This window comes from Heteronotia binoei, chromosome 10, assembly GCF_032191835.1.
Source record: "Heteronotia binoei isolate CCM8104 ecotype False Entrance Well chromosome 10, APGP_CSIRO_Hbin_v1, whole genome shotgun sequence".
Classification (NCBI taxonomy): Eukaryota; Metazoa; Chordata; class Lepidosauria; order Squamata; family Gekkonidae; genus Heteronotia; species Heteronotia binoei.
In genome coordinates, this window is record NC_083232.1 from 21,595,684 (window position 1) to 21,621,019 (window position 25,336).

The 25,336-nt window shown below is 37.8% G+C and overlaps 1 protein-coding gene and 1 long non-coding RNA gene across 5 annotated transcripts in view; both read right to left on the reverse strand.

Annotated features, from left to right (window-relative positions):
* Nucleotides 1-25,336, reverse strand: part of LOC132578194 (uncharacterized) — a 131,661-nt gene that overhangs the window by 53,126 nt on the left and 53,199 nt on the right. The gene's annotated exons all lie outside the window — the stretch shown is intronic.
* The window catches only part of ESYT2 (extended synaptotagmin 2), an 86,080-nt gene that overhangs the window by 53,126 nt on the left and 7,618 nt on the right, over nucleotides 1-25,336 (reverse strand). For all 4 annotated transcript variants that reach the window (XM_060248072.1, XM_060248071.1, XM_060248069.1 and 1 more), the window contains exon 2: nucleotides 250-291. In XM_060248072.1, coding sequence (XP_060104055.1) covers nucleotides 250-291 — 42 coding nt within the window. The remainder of the gene's footprint in view (nucleotides 1-249; nucleotides 292-25,336) is intronic.

Sequence of the window (25,336 nt, forward strand, 5' to 3'; positions counted from 1 at the left end):
TCCCCCACAAGTCCTTGTGAGATAAGCAACTCCCCTATCCTCACTTTCCCCTGCTTCCTTCTGTCCCTCCCATTCACCAACCAACCTACATTTTATCTGCTCCCCATCTTCAAGTCCCACAAAGACACTCTGAGCTTCCAGAAGAAAGAATGGATTGTGTGTAGCAAATTAAATAAGCTGGCCAAAAGACAATAGGCTAAATATGAACAGACAAATACAAAATATATCTGAAACACAGAGACATCTTACCTTATTCAACCATTCTGCTCTCTCTGTGTCTGGAAAATGAACCTAACAAAGAGAAAGTTGCAAATAATTAGTCAAAATTTATTTCATATTCAAGGTAATAATGACAGGTGAACATAAGCCAATTAAGTTCCATGAAACTCAATACTGCAAAAAAACAAAAAACAAAACTACCTACCAGGGCCTGAAAAGTTATGACACTGCATGCACATGCATAAACAATGTATCTTGAGAGCAATTTCCACTTTTCAATAACTAGTGTATGGCCTATGGGCTGTTAAACTGAATAAACTTGAACCTGAGCTATTTAATAACCAGTCCTGGGAGCACTACCAAACTATGTTAAGTATTTAAAACCAGCAGTCATAAATAACTAAGGAGAATGAACTTTTCTGTCCAAGTATGTAATTAACTGGTGAACCCTGAAGACCAAATTTTGTTCTGCATCTATTCTGCAAAGTCCTCTGAACCGTTAGACTACAATTTTGCATTAAAAGTATCATTAGATAAACAAAGACAGGCACATCTGAATACATACAGTTACTGCCAGAAAAGAAAGGGATTATTCAATATGGCATACGTGACCGCAGGGCACTATAAAGCATAGCAAACACATTCACAACATTATGACTCTACTTATCTTTACCCTCTGGGAAATTCTGAATGAATGACTTTCATATGAATATTAGAAACTATGCAAATGTGATGTTTTCAAGGAGGGCACATCTGGTAATACTATTCATTAGGAGAAATGAAAGAGAAGATTAGTTGCCCTTATCAGAAGCTCCCAAATCCAAGAAGAATCTTAATTTCTCCAATAGTGAAATCTCTCTGTGGAAATCAAACACTCCTTATGCTAGATTGCAATACAAATAAGGGGTCCAATGGAGAGACTAATATTTAACGTGCTTAAATTAGTATGATCTCTCTTTCTTTCAATTTACATTCTATTATACATAAAAATATTCCAGGGACTTGTCCTTACAATTTGGTGAAAAAACACTGCATATTAATGAAGATAAAATTCACTGAAAAATCAACATTCAGTGAAAACTCAAGTATACCTTTTCCATGAAATCTACCCTAAGGAAAAAACTGTGGTAAGCAAAGACTAAAGGCTCCACGAACTGTCACAAGAGACAGGGCGCTTAAAAGAGATGGAAGAATATCTAAAACAAACCTAACAAAATCCTGAAGTAAAGCAAAAAGAAGACAATCATAGAAGTGAATATCCTAATGTCCTTTGTATGCTTTTGTGTCATGTTGGACACACAAAAACTGGTATCTGACTTTGCCTATAGTTAGCATCACCCTTAGCAGCATTTGTTCCTCTTTAAGATTTTAGACTCTAAATGGTGTCAGAAGACTAAACCAATGCGATAACAGTCGGATGAGACCCAGATTCATGAGACAGTCAGTGTTGTAGAGTGGTTAAGAGTGTCAGGCTAGTATCTGGGAGATCCAGATTCAAATCCCCACTCCTGCCATGGAAGCTCATTGGGTGACCGTGGGTCAGTCACACGCTCTCAGCCTAACCTACCTCATACAGTTGTTGCAAGGACAGAATGGAGGAAAGGAAAATTATGTGAGATGCTTTGGGTCTCCACTGGGGAGAAAGAAAATGCAAAATGGAGTAGTCTGTCTGGGCCTAGAGACCTTAATGGAAAATCCATTCTGCATTTTCCTTGAAATTTCGTCTGTTCTGCAATGTAGTTTTCAATGGAGTGGAGCTCAAGTAGTTTTACTTTTCAGCATTTGTATGGCTAGCTGAAGCCGTTGCTTGCTGCAGTTATCACAAATAAAGGGTTGATGCTTTGAGCCAGCTTGTCTCTGCTGAATGGACCTGAGAACTGGTGCCTAGTAAGCACTCTAACCTGGAACCCACAGCCAAAGGAGGATATTACACTGCAGAGCCATTGCCAATCTGAGTAGACTGGGCGAAGGGGAGAGAGAAACTTGCAATGCCCAGGCATTTCATGTTTTCCTAGGCTCAGAGCAGTTTATATTTTTAGTTTTTGCTGTGATCCTTGTGCTTTTTCTTGATGTTTTATTTTAAAAATTGCATTGCCAAATCCCATATTTCCCCGTCTTTCCATTTTAAACAAAATATCACAAGCGTCTTAAGCATGTTTGTATTTTAAGCAAAAAATTACTATCTTTAATTGTGTTTGTGTCCTTTATAATGTTTATATTTCCACTACCTGGCATTACATTTTATGAAATGCATGGCCTGGTCCCACAAAGTCCCATTTATCCCCAATTCAGTCCTTGTAACAAACGAGTTAAACACCCCTGTTCTAGCCCTTCAAGATGGTGCAAATCCAACACTCTTTCCTTTTAAGTATGATTAAGAGACTGGGAGCAAAATGCCAGATCACATCGCTTACAATTTCTTAACAATGATTTAAAAGGCTAGATCAGCACTGGGGATCCCTTTGAATCACAGTTTGTTAGCCAATTTTGCTAACAATTTTATTTTTATTGGTGATGCTGATTCAGCACAGCAAAAAATAGTTGGCTGAGCCATGTGTTGTTCCTTTAGTAGCACATTTTTCAATCTGTTTGTATACAGAGTGTTAGTTTATCTCAAAGTCAAACCCAATACAGTCTCATCTAAAAGGACTATTTGTTCCTGCTTGTTTTCATTCTTAATGAGCTTAAGTACACAAAACTATCAATAATGTATACTGGATGCATTTAAGTACTATAGTATGATCTTTTATTTATACAGAGTTCAGACACATAGGGCAGTCAAGGCTAACACAGACATTAAATAGACTGCTATATTCACACGAATGCATTCAGAGGTATTTACAAAAAAAAATTAAAATGTGTCAATTCCCACCTGCCCCTGCTTCTAAACAGAAAGCCAGATTTAACTCTCAACAGAAAATGCTGAGAATTTTATTTCAGCATGATGCATCCAACGACCCAGAAGTGGTCTGAGAAGTACACAAACGAAGCGCAAAATCTTTAACCAAGATTTTGACTATTTCACTCTTCACCTGGATAGCCTAGGAAAGCCCAATCTTGCCAAATCTCAGAAGCTAAGCAGGGTCGACTCTGGCAAGTACTTGGATGGGAGACCTCCTTGAAATCCCAGCAGTCGGAAAGCCACCTCCCTGAATATCCCCCAGCCCCCAATAGAGGTTAGTCACCAGAGGTCACTCACCATGATTTTCAGGTACGCGCACACACGCACACACACTTTAAAAATACAAACAAAAGAATATTTCAATTATTTTGAAGTAGTCTTAATGCTGAGCCTGAGCTCTCCCTAAAAGCTATAATAATCAAACTAAGGCTATCATACTTTGATCCAATTATGAAGGCAAGAGCCACTAGATAGAAAAGACAATAATGCCAGGAAAAGTTGAAGGTAGCAGGAAAAGAGAAAGTTTCAACATGAGATGAATTGGCTCAATAAAGGAAGCAACAGCCCTCAGTCTGCAAGATCTGAACAAGGCTACCAATGCTAGAAAATTCTGATGGTCATTAATTCATAAGCTGGAAGCCACTTGATGGTACTTAACACACACACATACTGATTATTGGAGACAGATAAAATACCATCCATCCTATTACTTGATAAACACCAGCTGTGACTTACTGTAGGCTGTGATTACTGCCTGGGCTAGGAGAAGAAGAGTTGGGTGGCCAAACTGTGGCTTGCGATCCACATGTGGTTCTTTCACACATATTGTGTGGCTCTCGAAGCCCCAATCACTTTGTTGGCCAACTTGGAGAATGCATTAAAGTTGCTTTCTTTCTATCTTTCCCTCACTCTCCCATCTATTTTCCTTCCTTCTTTGTTTTGTGGCCTCTCAAACATCTGACGTTCATGTCCTGCAGCTCTCAAACATCTGACATTTATTTATGTGGCGCCTACGTTAACCAAGTTTGGCCATCCCTGGTTTATACCCTGCCCTTCACTCGGAGTCTCAGAATGGCTTACAATCTTGTTCCCTTCCTCTCCCTATAACAGAAACCCTGGGAGGAAGGTAGGGCTGAGAGAGTTCTGAGAGAACTGCTCTTGAGAGACAGCTCTGAGAGAACTATGACTGACCCAAGGTCACCCAAGCTGGCTGCATGCAGAGGAGTGGGGAATTAAACCCAATTCTCCTGATTAGAGTCTGCTGCTCTTAACCACAACACCAAACTGGAAGAGAGGGAATGCGGCAATGGCTGCTTCTGGCCACATATCCAGGCATTTGGAAGGTTGCTGCTGGCAGCTATCCTAACGACCAGCCATCCACTTCAGCACGCTAAACATGGGACCTAGAGTTGGGCTCTGACGCAGGGGGCACTCAAGTGTGGTTTCACCCCCCCCCCCAGCTCTACATCATTTCACAAATTTAGCCTCACAAATAGTCCACTTCATTCTTTCAACATCATGGCTTTTTCACAAAAATGAAATGAAGACTGAAGTTCTTACAGAAATCTTTGCTACAGAGAATGTTTTAACAGCAGCTCCTAAGAGGGCAGGCTTCTAAAAGGGGTGGGAAGGTGCTCAAAGGACTGCCCAGTGGCATGCACATTCATTCATGCTCCGCCCCTTATAGAGGGAGGATGAGTCTAGTTTCTGCATTATAGTTCTAAAATATTCCAAAGCAAGTTCTGTGCCTACCCAGATCCCATGCGTGTGACAGCACAGACCATAAAAAATCATCCCCTTTTCTATCACAAACTAACCTGTGCAGCAACTTCGGTAAGAGTTAAAGCAAACCATCATGGTAACGATGGGTTTAAAAATAGATGTATATAAAAAGAACATTTGATTATATATGTTATATAACCTAACCTCATATTAAGAAACATGTAAATTGCCTTAAACAGAACTATTCCTTTTCCCCCCATGCTCTTCTATATGCTTTATCTACCATTCCTGCCAAAACCTGCTATGCTAATTGAGAAATGCAGGCATCCATTCTGTTTTTGTCATCAACAGAAACATATCCTAGAAATCAAGACTCAGCTAATACTTGTATGTGTTTCTCACGGAAGCAAAAGAGGAAACAATCTCTACACAGATAACAATTCTTATGGTTTTCCCTTGATGTTCTGCTGCTCCTTAGAATTTCTTCTGAGGGAGGAAAACTAATATGGATATATTTAAAACCCAAGCTGAGATTTCTTGATTTTCTGCCTAACAGGTAGCCTTTATAGTTATATGTTACGTGCATACATGAATCTAACAGTTTCTGAATAACCCCCTTGCAGAACAAGTACAAAGTTCTGCACTCAACCTATGACTGTTATGCACCTCCAGAAGAGGATGGATCACAAAAAGCTCACAAATATATGATCTGTCCAAATAAATATATCCCAGGGCGTGGTCTGAAGGTACACATTGTTGTAGCTTTGCAAAAGAGATTTGGTTCTGGTCACTAATTACACAGAAAACTGTCTGGGAACCCTATATATAACAAGGGCATGTATAATATTAATTGGTCCAAAATACAGCAGCTAGACCGGGGATGCTCAAAGTTGCTTAACATAAGAGCCTCATAGAATAAAAAAGGAAGGAAGGAAGGAAGGAAGGAAGGAAGGAAGGAAGGAAGGAAGGAAGGAAGGAAGGAAGGAAGGAAGGAAGGAAGGAAGGAAGGAAGGAAGGAAGGAAGGAAGGAAGGAAGGAAGGAAGGAAGGAACTTGAACTTTAAATGCATTTTCCAAGCTGCTGGCTTGCCTTGGAGAAGTGACTTAAAACCAGCTGATAGGGTGGTGGGGGCTTCGAGAGCCACACAATATGTGTTAAAGAGCCAAATGTGTCCTGAGCCACAGTTTGGCCATCCCTGAGCCAGACTATGGCCAGGGGTTATTTACAGGGATTGCATTACCCCGTGCGGAAAGATCTGCACTGGTTACCCACATCTGTTTCTAGGCAGAATACAAACTGCTGGTTCTATTCAGCTAGGCTCTTAATCAAGGGACTGATTAACGCAGAGTGGTAAAGCAGCAGTACTGCAGTACTGTGGTCTGAACTCTCTGCTCACGACCTGAGTTCGATTCTGGTGGAAGCTGGATTCAGGTAGCTGGCCCAAGGTTGACTCAGCCTTCCATCCTTCCGAGGTCAGTAAAATGAGTACCCAGCTTGCTGGGAGGGAAGTGTAAAAGACTGGGGAAAGCAATGGCAAACCACCCCGTAAAAAGTTTGCCGTGAAAACGTGAAAGCAACGACACCCCAGAGTTGGAAACGACTGGTGCTTGCACAGGGGACCTTTCCTTTCCAAACACTGTTTTAGCCTTGGAAACTGGTTTAAGCTCTCTGTGGTCTGTTTTTATGCTGGGCCGGGGCTTTTAGAATGCTGGAATTTAATTAACACCTTTCAATGTTTTGGTTTCATTATAATTTATTTTGTAAGCCAGCCTGGGCAGGTTTCCGGAGAGAAAGCATAAATATGTTCTCAATAAATAAATTCTTGCCAACAAGTGTCCTACGTTTCAAGGCTTTGGTTTAAAAAGCCTCCAGAAGAAAATACAACTAAGAAGTCCATACCCATTACACTTTACAATTGTTAGGAATTCTTAAGTCCATATCATCTTAATACATCAGTAATGAATTCAGAATTTTCGTATGTAAATCTAACTGCTTATTAGTTCTGCAGTTAAAGCTAAGCACAAACTCACTACTCCTTCTGCTCTTCCAGCAGGAACTTACACCAGGACTCAGTCACATCAAAGAAAGAGGCACATCAGATTTAAAAAGCAGCAATAATTTGTCTTATGGTGTAATTACCTGAAATAATGAGATACTGTCTGGAACACCAGACAGGCTCCAATTAACTAATAATGACCAAATGTATGGTAACAAAAGATACTAATGCCAAAACCAGCAATATCTATTCTAAAAAGTAAAAAATTCAGGAACCCATTCTTCTAAATATGACTGGAGGAGGAAAAAACAACCACCATTCTCACCTAACATATAAACATAGACTATCATATCAATTTAGCCTCATTGTTATCTTTGAAGATACTATAAAAGCCACAAATACCTCCAAAGCTCTCTATTCTTCCTTGACCTGGGGAACAGTGCTCCTGGAAGACAGACTAGGAGCACCCGGTTGAATCTCTATAAACTCTCTTAATAAATAAACTTCACTAGTCTCAGTACATAATCTGTGTTTGTGTGGGTTCATTAATACTGTTCTTCCACGTCTGATAACGGGAACAGATCAAATGAAACAAAAGACCTGGGTTGTATTGATTGCTCATAATAGATAATGGGACAACATTTATGGTGCTCATGGTAACTTAGAGGGTCTTCTATGTCCTGGGTCCAGCATACTTCAAACAGCATATTCATCCAATTGCATACTTACAATATATGAAATCTACTACTGCAAATGGGAGGGCTCTCTGTTATTGTACAACAATGTCCCTTTCAATGGGATCAGAATAGTAATAATGGATTTTACTCAGCATGCAAGTAGAATTGCCAACAGGATTGGAGAGAAAGTCCTGCTCCTTTAATAGAGGCTTAATATGTAGAAATGCATAGCTGAAGCTTTTCTTGACATGGTGGTAACATGTCCTGGTAAATAACATCCCCTTAAGCCTCTTAAAGGGTCAGGAATATTTGTTTTTTTCCCTGAAGCATTAAGTGTGAGTGGAGCTCTGCTCACAGAATGGAACTTACCTGCCTCCCCCTATACCCTGCTGCACTCCCACCATATCTCAAAATGCTGTTCTCAGAGATTCGGGAGAACCTTAGAAACAATGTAGGGCACAATATAGGGTTTGGAGTGGAAAACACTCCCCCCCCCCCAAAAAAATTACAGTTTTCAAAAGTTTTATTGGTTTCAAAAAGAGTGAGGGTAGGGAATAAGGGGAGTAGAAAGCACAATACATTTTGACCTTGTTCTGTATAAAATTACTTTCAAAAAGTACAAGCTTAGTTCTACAATACTTTCTTTACATAAATTGTCCCATATTATGTCTAAACTAAATATCATCCACATTTTAAAATTTTATAGCATAAATCTTTTGTTAAAGTTATCTGTTGGTTTTGACAATTCCAGTAAAGGCAATTTTATTATTTAAATTCAGGGGGGGGGGGGGGAAGAAGAGCAAAAAAAAATTAATCCCCTTTCTCTGCCACTGGAATTACCCTTCCTCAAGCACTGGACACAATTCAATATTTTTAAACACAAAACAGCAAGAGATGTTTAGAGAAAAATGCAATACATATTTTATTTCCAGGCAGATGACAAGATTAGTTTTTGAAAATGCTTAGTCATCAAACGATGTTTCATAATGCATTTATTCTGAACTCAAGCCTGTTTGCTAGAGGTGACACATTCAATTTCAGCATTAATGCAGGAATAGGAACAAGTATAAAAAAGAAAGGAGGCTAGCTAGGTTTGAAAGCAGGTTTATAAACATCAGAATCAGAAGGAACTAATTAGCAGTTTATCAGTTCAGCAGATATTAAAAACACCCCAAGGCCTGTTCCAGCAACACTGATAAACCTGTCTGTACAGCATAGAACTGTCAAGATCAACTCTATCTGCATCTGAACCTGAATACTGAAACATGCTCTCACACTGTCTGGATATTCAATAGCTGAAACAACATTCTCATTGCCTGTTAACAACTCTCCCCCTTCTCCTCTCATGCTAGATGTGCCATGGGCCCATCGGCTATCTTTTCTATATAAAAGGTAAGTATTATATGATAGGACCATAAAAGGGATGGGAACCATTGCCATGAACTTCTGCTTAAGCAATAAAGCAAGCAAACTACAAAGAGCTTTTCAAGAAATCCTAGTTATCTCTTCATCCCTTTCCATGATCTCTAAAGAAGAACACAACTAAATTATTACAGTAAGTAAATTAGCAAAAGGAACATGGTCAGCATGTATGGCTACAGGAATCAAAGGTTTGAACTGCTAAATGAAACTGGATGCTACATAAGATTAAAGGTAAAGGTAGTCCCCTGTGCAAGCACCAGTCATTTCTGACTCTGGGGTGATGTAGCATCATGACGTTTTCATGGCAGACTTTTTTTTTTTTTTTAATGGGGTGGTTTGCCATTGCCTTCTCCAGTCATCTACACTTTACCCCCAGCAAGTTGGGTACTCATTTTACCAACCTCAGAAGGATGGAAGGCTGAGTCAACCTTGAGCTGGCTACCTGAACCCAGCTTCCAAAGGGATAGAATTCAGGTCATGAGCAGAGGTTGGACTGCAGCTTACCACTCTGCGCCATGGGGCTCTTTACCTCCTATCAATAGCCTATTTCTATAAAGCAGAAAAGTGGAACTAAGAATGAAATGCAAATATTTTGGATTAGTTCCCCAATATTATGAAGTGAGTACAAAATACTTATAATATAAACATATGAAGTTGCTTTTATACCAAAATATTAAGACAGAACCAGATTGATATCCACTTCAACTAGCAGTGACCGTCAACAACTGACCCTGGCCTTACTGCCCATTATCTACTAAAGTTACCAGAGGTCAAGCTTAGAACCTTCCACATCCAAAAGATATACTTGCTTTCAACTATGTCTCCTTCCATTCTACCTATCCAAAATGTTGCTACAATGAAATCAGGCAACACAAGAATTAACTCATAGAATACAGGATAGTACAGGATCCAATTCCTATAGATGTCTCTGTGATTTATAATCCACTACCACATTCATCACAGTCTGACAACTAGGATCACTACAGTGCACACTGAGGAAAAGTCTTGTCATGTTGCAGGCAACTTATGGTGACTTTGTAGGGTCTTCAAGGCAGTTTGCCATAGTCTACCTCTGTGCAGCCACCATTGACTTCTTTGACAGTCTCCCATCCAAGTACTAAACAGGGCCAACCCTGTTTAGCTTTCCAAGATCTGAATATATTGGGCTCACCTGCATCATCCATGTCAGAGCACAGTGTATGTTGCCCTTCTGTATAACAAGAACTGTCACACATCTGCAAAAGCACATTATTCATATAATGCATCAAGACCAGTAAGACTACTTTTACAACACAATAATAGGTTTAAAACTATATAAAAATCTCTTTACAGTCACACTTCTGGAGTCAAAAGGCTGGAGCCTACCAGATTTTCTGCTTGATGTTGGCCAGCTCACTCCTTCCTGTAGCCCTCATCTTGTGTGGCTTTTGGCTATATATGGTTCCTTCAGGGGGTGAACCAAGGACTCCCCCACTCCGCCTCCTTCACCATCAAAAAAGCTGGTAGCTCCAATTCACTGAAGTATTGGAAGTAATAATGGGTGCATTCCAATTTACAAGTATTTTCAGATTAAGAGTTAACAACTGCAAGATTACGGAAATGTTATTCCTAAAAAATGAAATGAGGCTTTAGGACTTGATTTTAGTTCTCAGACTAGGTAACTTCTACTTTTCAATTGGCTTATTCTTTTCTGTTAGCATCACTTTACATGCGACTGTACACCAGTGGCATCTTTCTCCTCCTAGGCTTGCAAAAATTTACAAATGAGCATCTAGGAACACTAGACTATATCGACATGTCTTGGAATTATATAAGGACACAGAATAAAATTAGAGTCCAGTAGCACCTTTAAGACCAACAAAGTTCTATTCAAGGTATGAGCTTTTGTGTGCAAGCACAGTTCTTCAGATAAAAGTCTGAAATCCATTTTATCTGAAGTGTGCTTGTACATGAAAGCTCATATCTTGAATAAAACTTTGTGCCACTGGACTCTGACTATTCTACTGCTTCAGACCAACACAGCTACCCACCTGGATCTATAATGACACAGAGTTATTGATGTATGATTAAAATTATGCTTTTAGGGGATATTCCAATTACACTAGAGTTTTCTCCAAAACTGTTTGTTAAATTACGTTGAATCTTGCCTAAGAAATATTGGACTCCTGTTCTTTATATTGTTACTGCTACAAGAATAAGGAAACACCTGACACAAAGAGAATTTATTGAGAAAGTTAAGTCTTTTTATTTACATGTTAAGTTAACTGAACTATTAAAAACATAACTTAGATAAAGTGGAAGAGAACTATACATTTGACAACCAGTTGTTATAAGATGTCCCTTCTGTAGGGACCATGAGAATATGCTTGCTATTTTACACATGGCTGAGGAACTAGTGTTCTGAGAAAACATCTAGAACAGAAAAAACAGAAGAGGAAAATCATGTTTGATCAGATCTATTTTATTTTTCACAAATATAAGACCTAATACTGTAGGTTAAACCAGGTTTACTTTTCCTTTGTCAACAGAAGCGCTAATCCTGTGAACACATACCCCATTACCAAAGCTCAACCCAGTTTTCTTGGCACAGAACGCAGTGGTGTGTAATCTACTACCAAATTACAACAACAAATGTGCCCTGATACTACGCTTTCACTCTCTGTCATACTGCTGAAAATTTTCACTCTCTCACCACTGTGTTATGAAAATGTTCAACAGGTTAATTTCTAGCCTCTTGCATCACTATAGTATTGTTCCTCATTGGCAATGGCTCCAATCAGTCTTAAATGCTGTCCCAAGGAGCTACCTTTGCAGTAAAGATGTTCGTTTTAATTTAATAAACTAAATTATTACTATTTATTATTAAATAAATTTAATAAACTAAACTAACTCATGATACCCTGGTTCTCAAGAAATGTGTTTGCACAACCTGGTATTAATCTCAGAAGTATGGATATGTTTTCCTCATACATTTAACCTCTTGGTTATATCTACTATATCTACTATCCTATGTTTTTCTGCTACACAGGACTTAAGAAGCTGGAACATATTGTTTCCACTGGAGTCTGTATCCTCTTGTTGCCGCACATACTCAAAGAGGACTATTGTCTGAGATCTGAATGGAGAAGCTTCCATCCTTGAACACCTTATAGACAACAGACTATTCCTCTGCTAGACTGGTCATTTTTGCAGGGCATGCTGGCAGACAATACGCAGAATTCATTTTGCTATGGTGAGAACACCATAGGATCAAAGATCCAATGGCACAGTGATGCAATTCTCCAGTAAGAAGTACTCAGAAGGGCAAGCAAGACATTTTCGATTATGTCAACATACGACATCCTAAACAATGACATATCCTGCCCCATCACGAAGATACTGTAAGAATTCTGTCCACAGTTTCCTCAACTCCAAAAAGTCTTGCTGTCAGGCTGTCACTGATGTTTTGGCATAAGTCTTCAATCATGCTGCTCACTTCCTTTAAAACAGGACTTTCCTTCCCACAGGTTTTCATGCGCCCAAATAATGAGCTGTAGTGACCAGTCATAAGTTCTTCATATACTCACGGGTGCACTTTGAAACATCTTGCAATCGGAAACTGGGCTGACAGATCTTTCCATGAGAACACCTGTTTCATTAAGTTGCCCTTGAGACCAGCACCTTGACAGCACTTTTATTAGACAGGGCTGCACACAGTATTACATACCTATGTTCCTAGGTCTGAAATAAAGACGCTCATAGATATATCCTACTCAATTCACACAGTATGCCGGAATGCTCCTGAATCTCTACATTTATGTACCCACACTCACAAGTTAGACCTGTAGGAAGTTCCTGTTCAGTTGTAAAGCACAGTGATAACTGTCATGTGAATACACCAAACACTCTGGATCTTGTAGGAAAGAAACATAAGGAGCTTGCTGAGGAGAAGGATTTCTCTACAAAGACAGCTACTACCACAGTGTAATCCCAAGAAGTTGCAAGTAAAGTTTATATTAACTGTGATTACACACAAAACTAATTAAGGGCTGCAAGTCTACAATGCATTTCCCAGCTTCTGAGATGGAGACTTTGCCAAAGATGACTAACTGCATTACTCATTTCATATTACGTGGATTTGGGACCCAGCAGAGGTAAGTGTGAATTAAAAAAAAATACACTAAGCGTTCATAGACTTATGTTGTAGCATGTTCCAAAGCAAGTATTAACATGTTACAGGAGGAGGAAATCGGGGTATCTATGCAGTCTGACAAGCAGGCAAGTGGAATGTACACTGTGCCCTGGCACCTTCTGTGCTTAGTAGTAATCAATTTTACCTGTTTTTAAATATCATACATTGCACAAATTCAACCACAACACTTTCCCTGTTCAATAGAAAGTGGAGCAAAGGCTCTAAAATTAGTGATTCTTAACTATTAATTCACTACCACCCACCACCTGAAGCAACATCGTCAACTGTTGTTTTGCCCCAAGTGGGAAGAGTTCATTCCTGTTTCATTCCTATTTATTATGCAACACATTTTACGGTCCTAGAGGAAAAATCTAGGTTCTGGAATTTTATTCCCAAGGTGCAGAAATTTGCATAAAACAAGCATCTTCCACTGGATGACAGAAACCATTGCAAGTGGAGAGAAGGAACTGGTTCCAATTTTAAAATTCCAAGCATTCCCCCAATATTTGCAGATTGCCCCTTGGTAAAGCGATATGGCCCATTTTAAGGATCACTGCTTTCAAGATTCTCAGATTCCTACCCTTCTTTTAGTAATGGGAAAGAGAGAGAACATAATAAGCCAGCTGAAACAGGACACAAAAGTTAAAGTTTCCAAAAACAATATAATGTATAGAGATGTGGAGTAAACTCTAATACCATAGCAATGGCAAGCTCCAGCTGTGTTCAGGTACATATTTAAGCAATTAGCCAAATGTCAAAAACGAAGGGGGGGACGGGGAACAGAGACAGCAAGTTCATCTGCACTGCAAACATGCCCTAGAAATGCCATGTGACTTAATAATTGTGTGCAGGGGCTAAATAAACATGTTTTCAGTCATTTGCTAGAGAAACAAGCAGACAGCCCATCCATTCTAACTTCTAAAATTTAAAGTAATATATTTCAATGTGAAATGTATTGCCACAAATTGGAGAAAATAAGCTATATTACAGTATACAAGCAAGATAATAACAATAGCAATTCAGGCTGCGGAGCCTTAAAGGATCCAGTTACAAAGGTTCTGCATCACTTCCAGCATTACGTTTGGGAGTACCATTAACCATACAGTGCGGCATAACAGGAAGGAAGTCTGAATCACAGCATAGACTCAGCCACTCTTAGACTACTATCTAGTAAGCATAAGCAGGACATACAATTTCCATCGTTAGTTACTGGAAAAGTATCATGCGGCACTCTGCCTTGGAAAAATCTTATTGCAAATAATAAAGCACAGCCAGCAGCAACAGATCCAGGTTCATGTATTTTAGCAGTACTCCTTTCCCTCAAGTGTCTAGCTAACACCATTTCGTTAACTGTAAGGGAGCTATTTTGAATATGTCAAGGCATACATTTATTGTTTTTCTACCAAGAGTTAAACATACCTGAGGCAAAGTTAATGCATACTTGAGGCAATGTTAATGCATACGAGGCAATGGAACACTCAGTGCTCTGTCACAGTCTCACAAGCAAACAAGGTTGGAGTAAGGACATTCATGTTGACAACTAGCTGAAAAGTATATAAAGGTTATGAAAATAGAATCCTAAAGCGTTATTCCAGAAAATACAGTATTACATAATGCAACTTAAAATATAAGCTTCACATATGCTGGCAAACATGTAATTTGGTTACTTTATCATAAATAGGAACTTCCCTTTGAACTAAGGGAAATATATCACTAACTCATGTTGCTATATGATAAGGACAGCCAAATGACAATGTAATGCTCATCATATGACAGTTATTTTCAGCCAAAGACACACTGGACTGTTTTTTTTAGTAACAAAACCATTCCACATTATTTAACTAAATACTGCTATAAAACAGAACCTCACTTCTAGACGCACTTATAAATATCACTAACTGCAGTGACTTTCAAGCAGACATGCTTAGTTTAATAGACAAAGACTACAAAGTAAACAGAATTAACTAAGGTTTAACATATTGGTAAAGTGATAACTGGCCACCTATGATTTGACTATGGTCAAAAATTCCATGAAGTCAGCGGTGCCACTGTGTACGTGACAGCTTACTTTTTGTTCAATTTTGGTGTTATCTGTTGGCAAATCAAGAATGAGGGCTGTTTGCCCTTAAGTTCAGGAACAGCCAGACCTACAATGCAATCCTAAACAGAGTTGTAACCATCTAAATTCATAGAATTCAGTGGGTTTACAAGGGTGTAACACTGTTTAGGATTATCCTGTTAATCTATATTTGACTTGTGAATTGACTAAGAATTTTTTGAGCAGGCAAATACCAAACTACGAAGTGCTGGAAAAATCTAACTCACTGGTGAGAGGTTTACAGCTGCATCAGCGGTCAGTTGAAAAAAGTTATTGCACTGACTCACTGCAGGGGAATGCCACTCTAAGAGGTTCCTCCAGAAGTTTTTATAAACACACAAGTTCTGAAAGATAAATGTGTATTTGTTTAAATAAGAGTTTGAGCAACCCTCAACAGTCAAACTTGATAAAACACATTTTACTTCCAAGCAATCTGTTTATGATCTTGGTGAAAATCCCACCTTAATTGTATACCACTTGTTTAGGATCGGGATATTAAACACTAAAAAGTGAAAGAAAGTACCTAAATTATCTTTCCAGGTCTGTCTGGATGAGCAACAGAAAGGTATTGACTTCTGACCATTTTGGCCAACAATATTTACAAGTGCGTAGAAGTTTCCATCATTGGTTTCTTCCACTACCCAAGATGATGTACACTGCCAACCACAACACACAGCTGAAATATTTCAAGGGATTATGCTATTGAAAGAAGACCAGCATTGTATATCATAACCAAATATCCCTGCCCTACCAGTTCAAACTATTCTTGTTTCATTTTTGTTCAAGACGTTTGAATCACAATAAAACAAAGTTTTGAAAAAAATAAATTTTAAAACCTCCAGAACACTCACACTAACAGCACCATCAATTTATATTTTAAAAAGCTACTCTACAACACATATTGTAGTCTTTGCTTGCTGATCACATGGAGAGGCAAAGAGCTGTGCAGATCTCTGACCACCACAAAACTTATTCAGCTACCATTTCAGCGTCTAAAATTTCGCCAGGCTTTGCCCATACCCCTCAAAGTATGGAACATTTCTACAGGAAAGTCTTAATGTGTACTGAAGTATTGGAAATGTTGCCCCCACTCTAATGAAAAAATCACCAAGTGATGTTTTAGTATTATCTTCCTGTTATTTTCTCAAGCTGATTATGAACCAGAACATGATTTCTATATGCTACAGCAAGTGGGGAAGAAGAGCAAGACAAAGCATTGTTATAGCACCAGGATAGATAACAACATTATGGCAGGAGGAAAAACCACACCAGATCCAACACTGCAGCCATGCTATATTCACCCATTTATTCACTCACCAACTTTAGCAGCAGCATATCAGCTCTTCAGAATAGCAGGAAATGAAAATCCCATGAATTTCTACTTACAGGGGATCAGACAAATCTCACCACATAGTAGTTTACTTTGACTCATGATGTTAAAACTCAGCTAGTTTTTTAGGAAGAAAATGGGATACCTATACATGCCACTCTTTCTTCTATTGTACTTTATATCTGATTAAACTGTATGCTGGTCTTAAAACTGTAATAAACAAACAAATATGCAACTCACAAAGGAGTAAAACTAATATGGAAACCATACACAAAGGCTATTAAATAAGGCAGCAGTTTACAGATTACTTCCTGCTACTACAATCCATAGAGTTTATGACAAAAAGTCTATTTCTAAGATCCCTTGATGCTTGTTCAATTTTTATTTTGGTTTTCACAACACAGCAATAAATCTACAATGCGGCCTGTTAAGCAAATATCTCAGAATAGCATGCATGTCTTTGAACAGATGCTATTTGCTTCCTTGTTGAAGCAGTTATCAAACATTTATTATAAATCATACTGATTCTTGGCCTAGGCACAACACAAGCCACAGGTGCTGCTAGTGAAAGTATTTGTCACTGGACTACAAGTTTAGGAAATGCTGATGTCACTTCTTTCATATACACTTTGTAAAAAATATATTGTTTTTTTTAATGTTAAGAGGTCAATAATAATAAAAAGACAAGGAAACAACAAAATAAATACCAACAAAATCAAAAGCAGGAACAACATCTGCATGAACATAAACACCAGGTAAGAAAGTATCTTCATATACCCTTTTTGATTGACTCTACAGCGTCAATGATTTGCACTTCTATTATCCATGTCCCAGGAAAAAATGCCATGCTTAACATTCCCTGGCCCGAGGCCCTGCCTTGCTCTAACCACAGATCAAGTTCATGGTAGTGTTATCACCTCATGAACAAAGATTTATATCCACTATAGGTGTTTTACATAATGGGGGTTCTATTGCATGTGCTACTTTTAACATGAAAAGATATTGCTTAAACTCTCTATGAACTACAAAATAAATGTTTAATTGTTTACAAAAAAAAAAAAGGCTTTCCAGGTTTATGGAGGTGCTCTATATATTTGTCCTGTACTTCAAATAATGTTCACCTTATTAATGTTCACCTTGTTAATGTTTCCCACAACCTGCACATGTATTCAAAGATTTCAGGTTTTCATGGCTGGTACATCATTAGGGTTTGTAGAATCTTTCGGGATCAAGTGCCGTGTTCTACTGGAGAAAGTTTTCCTTCCACACGCTGAGAACGAAACGTCTGGAAGGAAAACTTTCTCCAGTAGAACACGGCACTTGATCCCGAAAGATTCTACCAACCCTAACCTGCACATGTTTAGCATATTAAGCACAGGCCCATAGCATCTTCACCTTTCTCTCTAAGTAACAAAGTTATATTTTGATTTTGGAACTATCAGGCAAGGTGGCTTAGGTCCAAGTCTTTCCACTGAGCCACATAAGTGAGCATAGATTTTAATCAAGGTTTTCTATATTCCCCGCTCAACACTTTAACCATTGTGGCACACTGGCTCTAAAGACACAAGATGTAGAGAAATATTAAAGTTTCTATAAGCTAGTTTCAAAGCTACATTTTAGTCATCACAAAATAAGTAATGTTCTAGATTTTTGACAATCTGTTTCATAAGAAATTTCTCCCCACCAATACTATGAACCAGATCAGACATACAAGTATTTTATTCATTATTTATAAAAATGCTGATAAAGAGCCCAAACATAATATGCATATTAAAAGAATGGAGGGAAAAAGGCAAAAGCAGTGGAAGTAAACTGGCAAAGCAAGATCAGAGAGGAACCTATAACCAGGGCTTTTTTTGTAGCAGGAACTTATTTGCATATTAGGCCACACACCCCTGATGTGCCAATCCTCCAACAGCTTACAGAACCTACTGTAAACTCTTGGAGAATTGACTACATCAAGGGGGTGTGGCCTAATATGCAAAGGAGTTCCTGCTACAAAAAAGCCCTGCCTATAACAAATATGGTGGAGAGAACTAGAGTACCACTCAGTAATTGTTAGGAAAAGGCTAACTAAGCAAAAAAAAATCTCAAGGTTAGGGCAGGCCCTGCCACTGAGCAAACTAGGTGATTGCCTAGGGTCCCAGCCTTTTGGGGGCATCGAACTGGGTGCCCCCACATGACTTGATGACGTTATCAGTGCGGGGGGAGGGGGGCACCAGAAGTTAGCCTTGCCTAGGATGCTAGACAGCCTAGGGCTGGCTCTGTTCAAGGTGAGTATGGAAGTCCCTTTTAATACAGCTATGCCAAATCTTCATATAATAACATTAATAGAAATAAAACTTCTAGAGCACAAGGTACTGTAATCCCCAGGCAGTCACAAATAGTGTTTTAAACAATTTTATTGATAACATATGGTAACAATTTCCGTTAATAACTTCTTTGCATCTATCCCATATGCTTCTTTCTAATCACCCCTCCCCCCGTTACTTGACCCCCACCAGTGTTATTTACTCAAAATACTAACATTAAAAGGTACCGTTAATTACTAAGAACTAAAATTAATATTCTTCTGTCTTCTAAAGTTTAATCATTATCAGAAATTTTCCAAAGTCCTTTTACTTTCCACTCGTTTTCTACATAACTTCTAAATTTTTTCCACTCCCTTTTAAAATCTTCTAAATCAGAGTCTCTTAAAGTTCTTGTTAATTTGTTCATCTCACTCCATGTCATAACTTTTACAATCCAATCCCATTTTTCTGGTATTTTTTCTTGCTTCCATAACTGCGCATATAGTGTCCTAGCAGCTGAAAGCAAGTACCAAATTATAGTTCTATCTTCTTTTGGAAATTTTTCCATTTGTAATCCCAACAGAAAAGTCCCTGCAGCTTTCTTGAATTCATATCCCAAGATCCTAGAAATTTCTTGTTGGATCATCTGCCAATACTTTTTCGCTCTTTCACAAGTCCACCACATATGGTAGAAAGAACCTTCATGTTTTTTGCATTTCCAACATCTGTCTGGCGTCTTGTTATTCATCTTTGCCAATTTTTTAGGAGTCATATACCATCTATACATCATTTTAAAACAGTTCTCTTTAATACTCTGATATATAATGAAAGTTTAACAGAGTTCTTCCATAAATATTCCCATGTATCCATCTGTATTTCTTTATTTACATTTATTGCCCATTTAATCATTTGAAATTTCACTACTTCATCTTCTGTAGACCATTTTAAAAGTAACTTATAAGTTTTTGAAATTAATTTTTCATTATCTCCAAGCAGAACTTTTTCCATTTCTGTTTGTTCTCGTCTTATTCCTTCAGTTTTAATATCATTTTCCACCAAACTCTTTATTTGTTGCATTTGAAACCAATTGTATTTGTTATTCAACTCCACAGCAGTTTTCAATTCTATTTTACCACTTTGTATTTTTAATAGTTGATTGTATGACAGCCATTTTTCCTCTCCTGTCTCAGCTGTTATTTTTATCACTTCTGCTGGCACTATCCATAATGGTTTTCTTTCATCACCATATTTCTTATATTTCATCCAGGTGTTCAACAAATTATTTCTTATATAATGGTGAGAGAAAAAACTATCCATCTTTTTCTTCCCATAATACATATAAGCATGCCAGCCGAATTTATTTCCATGACCTTCCAACACTAAAAGTTTTTTATTCAACAGCGTCACCCAATCTTTTATCCACACTAAACAAACTGCTTCATGATATAATCTTAAATCTGGTAATTGGAATCCTCCTCTTTCTTTAGCATCTATTAAAACTTTCATTTTAATCCTTGGTTTCTTCCCAGCCCATACAAATTCCGAAATCTTCCTTTGCCATTTGTTAAATTGTTTACTGTCTTTCACAATCGGAATAGTTTGAAACAAATACATTATTCTCGGCAAAATATTCATCTTAATTGCAGCTATTCTTCCAAGCAATGACAAGTTAAGCTTCTTCCATTTTATCATATCTTCATCCATCTTACGCCATAGCTTTTCATAGTTATTTTTGAACAGGTCAATATTCTTCATTGTTATTTCCACACCCAAATATTTTACTTTAGAGGTAACTTCACATCCTGTTAGTCTCTGCAACTCCTTTTATTTACTTGCATATTTTTACATACAAATTTTGATTTTTCTTTATTAACATAAAATCCCGTCAGTTCTCCATATTCTTGTATTTTAGCTAACAACAAAGGTGTTACTTGTGTAGGACTTTCATTTATAAACATTATATCATCTGCAAATGCTCTATATTTGTAAATAAATCCTTTAACTCTCAACCCTTCTATTTCTTTATCATCTTGTATTTGCATCAATAAAATTTCAAGAGTCATTGTAAACAACAAAGGTGAAAGCAGACAACCTTGTCTTGTACCTTTGCTGATTATCATTTCATCTGTAAGATCTGCATTTATACATAACCTTGCACGTTGTTCAGTATATATTGCCTTTATCATTCTTATAAAGTTTTCCCCCAACTCTATTTTCTCCATTACTGCAAACATAAAGTCCCAGTTCAAATTGTCAAAAGCTTTCTCTGCATCCGCAAAGAATAATGCAACTTCCTTCTCTGGATGCCTTTCATAATATTCTACAATATTTACAACAGTTCTAATATTGTCTCTTATTTGCCTTTTAGGGAGAAATCCCGCTTGGTCTTCCTTTATGAAATTTATCAAATATTGTTTAAGTCATTTTGCCAAAATTCTTGTATATATCTTATAGTCATTATTTTATAAAATTGGTCTATAGTTCTTTACATACATGACATCTCTATCTTCCTTAGGAATCAAAGAAATTACAGCTTCCTTCCATGTATTGGTATTTTCCCTTTTATTCTTATCATATTCATCAATTTTTGAAGTTTCGGTACTAATTCTTCTTTAAAAAATTTTAAAAATTTTGCCGTATATCCATCTGGCCCAGGTGCTTTTCCAATTTTCATTGCATTAATCGCTGCTTCAATTTCTATTTTTTCAATTGGATCATTCAATTTTTTTTTCATATATTCAGTTAAGGGTGCTATTTTAATATTTTGCAAATAGCCTTCCATCCTTTCCTTCTTTACTTTAACACCTTTAAATAATTTAGCATAGTACTTGAAAAATTCTCTCTTTATTCCTTCTTGATCTACCATCTCTCTTCCATCAGCCACAATTTTATTAATAATTTTACTTCCTCTCATTTTCTTCAGTTGCCAGGCCAAATACTTTCCTAGTTTATTCGCTCCCTCAAAGGACTTCTGCTGTAATTTTTTTTCAAATTCCATTCCAATTCCTTATTTAACAAATGACTCATTTGTGCTTGTAGTATTGTAATCTCCCTTATAATTTTCTTTTTCCCTGGCCTTTTCCTCAGTTCCCCTTCTTTTTTCTTTATTTCATTTTGAATGTCCAACATCTGTTTTTCTTTTGCCCCTTTGTCCTTATTGTTCAATCTAATCAATATTCCTCTCATTATGGCTTTATAAGCATCCCACACCATCTGAAATTCTATATCATCTTTATCATTTATTTGGAAGAAAGCTTTAGTTTCATTTTCTAGAGATGTCACTAATTCTTTATTTTGTAGTAAATCTTCATTTAATCTCCATCTTCTCACTTTTTAAGACAATTTTGTAATCCATATTGGGTTATGATCTGCACCTATCTTTGGTAAGATCTCTATTTTCTTAGTTATAAGGCCTAAGTCCTTTGTACCCCATAACATGACAATTCTGGAAAAAGTATTATGTCTTGCTGAAAAAATGTATAATCTCGTACTTTAGGATTAAATTTTCTCCATATGTCTTCCAAGTTTTCTTGTTCAACCAGTTCAAAGAAGGATTTTTGCAATTTTCCTTATTTATTGTTATTTTTTTTCCCCAGATCTGTCCAATGAATTCTGAATTGTTCCATTAAAATCTCCCATAATCATGACCTGGTCATATGTCACTTCATCAAGTTGTTTTATAATGTGTTTAGAAAAACATCTTTTGCACCATTTGGTGCATACAGTCCCAATAATAAGGGGTTTTTTCGCATTTATTATTACTTCCACTGTCACAAATCTTCCATCTTTATATCTTTAAATATTATTTTTGGGTCCAATTCTTGTTTAATATAAAAAATCACACCCCTTTTCTTCTGTTCCGTCAATGAAAAAAATTCCAGCCCCAATTGTTTATTCCATAAAAATTTATAATTCTTTTGTTTAATATGAACTTCTTGTAAGCAAATTATATTACAGTTTTGTTTTTTAATCCAATGAAATATTGCCTTTCTTTTTTGTGGTGAATTTAGTCCATTTACATTCCAAGATAATAATTTATAATCCATCATGGTGCAAATTCTTTATTCTCTTCATAAAATTTACGCAGCTCCTGTGTATTTGTAATTGTAATCCTTCTTCCTTGTAGCTCAAAGCTCAAACCTTCAGGTATTATCCATCTATACCACATTCCATTGTCATGTAGTTTTTCTGTTAGTTTCTTATATGTTATCCTGTCATTTATCGTCTTGGCAATTCTTTCATTATTCTTACTCTGCTTCCTCCCACTATCAATGTCTTTTCAAAATTTTTATTCAAGATTTTCCCCACCATTTCTTTTGTCATATATCTTATAACCACATCTCTTGGTAAGTTATTTTTCTTGGCATATGATGAATTCACTCTATACATATAATCATATATATTTCTAGTCCCTTCAGGATCTTCCTTCAAGAAATCAGCAATTATTTTTATTACATGTTCTTTTAAGTCTGCCCCTTCTTCTTCAGGTACTCCACTCAGACATATTTGTGTCTCCATCAATTTACAGTCATGGATTGTTATTTTTTCTTGCAATTTTAATAAGGTGGAATCCTGGAGTTTAACTTTCCCTTCTACCTCCTGCACTTTTTTTGACACCACCACTGTTTCCTTTCTAAGCTCTTCCATTTCTTTTTTAAAGTCCTCAATATCTTTTTAAAGTTATTTTTTGCAAGCATTTATCATCTTTTCTACCCCTTTCAACATCCTAGCTTCCATTGCTTCCAACTGATCTTGCATCTTCTCCAATGTGGCAGCCCTTGCACGGGTTACCTTTGACTCTGACATTAAAAAAAACAGCGAAAAATTTGATATCACCAAATTAAATTTCAACTATCAGGTTTGATAGATTAGAACTTGCCCTTTCAAATGAGCCTAATTTATGACCTTCCCAGGCTCAGATATTAATTTTTTAAAAATTTAGCCTCCCAGTAATGGCTGCCGATGTTTTTCTATGATAAAACAATCCTAGAGTAGGTCCAGTACTTCAATAGTTACTTCCTGCTTTGCTTGCCCCAAGTCACGTTCTCACTGGTAACAAAGTCTCACGATACTTGACGTATTTCCTGTGTTGACTGTAGAAACTGCAGATCTCTGACGATGGTGCTTTCACTCCACAACCGCAGGTAGACAAAACAATAAATTCCTTTCCAATTTTTAACACTGTCCTTAATTTAACAAACTCACCCCTTCTCCTCTTCTTCTTCCAAGCTTTCAAACTTTCTCTTTCCCACCTTCTAATATTATTTTGTTTGCTTTAAAATAGTCCCGGAATGGTAGATAGCAATCAGTACCTTTTTCTAAGGTTATCCAAATCAACACTGGTCTCGTACAGCATCAGATGTTTAGCAGTCTCAAAGAAGATTAGGATCTTGTCAAGCTTATGTCAAATAAATGACTCTGTAAGCTTCGGCAGATGATGAATATGCAACTCTTCTCTGGGGATCTCTCAAAGCCTCAAAGGAGCGCCCCCCTCCCGGGACTCCCTTTTAGCCAAGGTAAATCACTTCAAAGTTTCCTGTGCATATCTTGGACTAATCTCTCACTGAAAAAAGTAGGCAGAAGGTTAAAATTTGCACTTTACTACCCCAAGCAGAAACTCCAGTCTGCCCCCCTTAGAGAGGCAGGTCAGCTGAGCATTCTCCAAATCCCGGAAGTCAGGCAGTCACAAATAGTGTAGGGAACAACAATACTATGCAGCCAAACAAGTCAATCAAGTGTGGTTAAGTGAGAACAAACCAAAACTAACAGAAGTTCCCTCACTTTCAACTGATGTGCGGAGGGAACACCACCCTTGCCAAGGCAACTGATGCTTTATTTCGCCATACCACACTATAGCAGTTTCCTATATTTCAAATGTATTATAACAAGACAACACGAATCTGGTTGCCTGAGCAACACAGAGATACATTTTCCACATTGCCATGCTGAAGGGGGTGGGCAATGCAAGTGCTGCAGTGCAGCATGCCAAAAGACTAGCATTGGCTCTGGTGTCTTAAAAATGGGGCAACTCACACATATGTTCACACCCTTTTGGGTATTACCAGAAGTTGCTAAAAAGAGGGGCCCCAATTCAGAGATTGGAAAAATGTTCACAAAAATGTTCACAAAATTACCCGCCTCCGTCACTGGTGTTATGTAATGCCAGGTCCATCAATAATAAGATCTCTACCCTTCGGGAGTTCCTGTTCGAACAGGATATGGACCTGGCATGCGTGACCGAGACCTGGGTGCACGAAGGGGAGACTGTAGCTCTCTCCCAGTTGGTTCCCCCAGGATTCTCGGTCGTTCACCAGTCCCGGACTAGCGGGCGGGGGGGAGGGGTGGCTATACTCATACGAGAGGCTTACTCCTTTCGGGCCCTCCCGCCTCCGGAGATTGGGGGCATTGAATGTGCCGGTTTGGCGTGGGACGTTGGGGAGGGGTTGGCGGTTTGGCTGGTGTACCGACCGCCTAACGCACCAGCCGGCGCCTTACCATCCCTGATGGA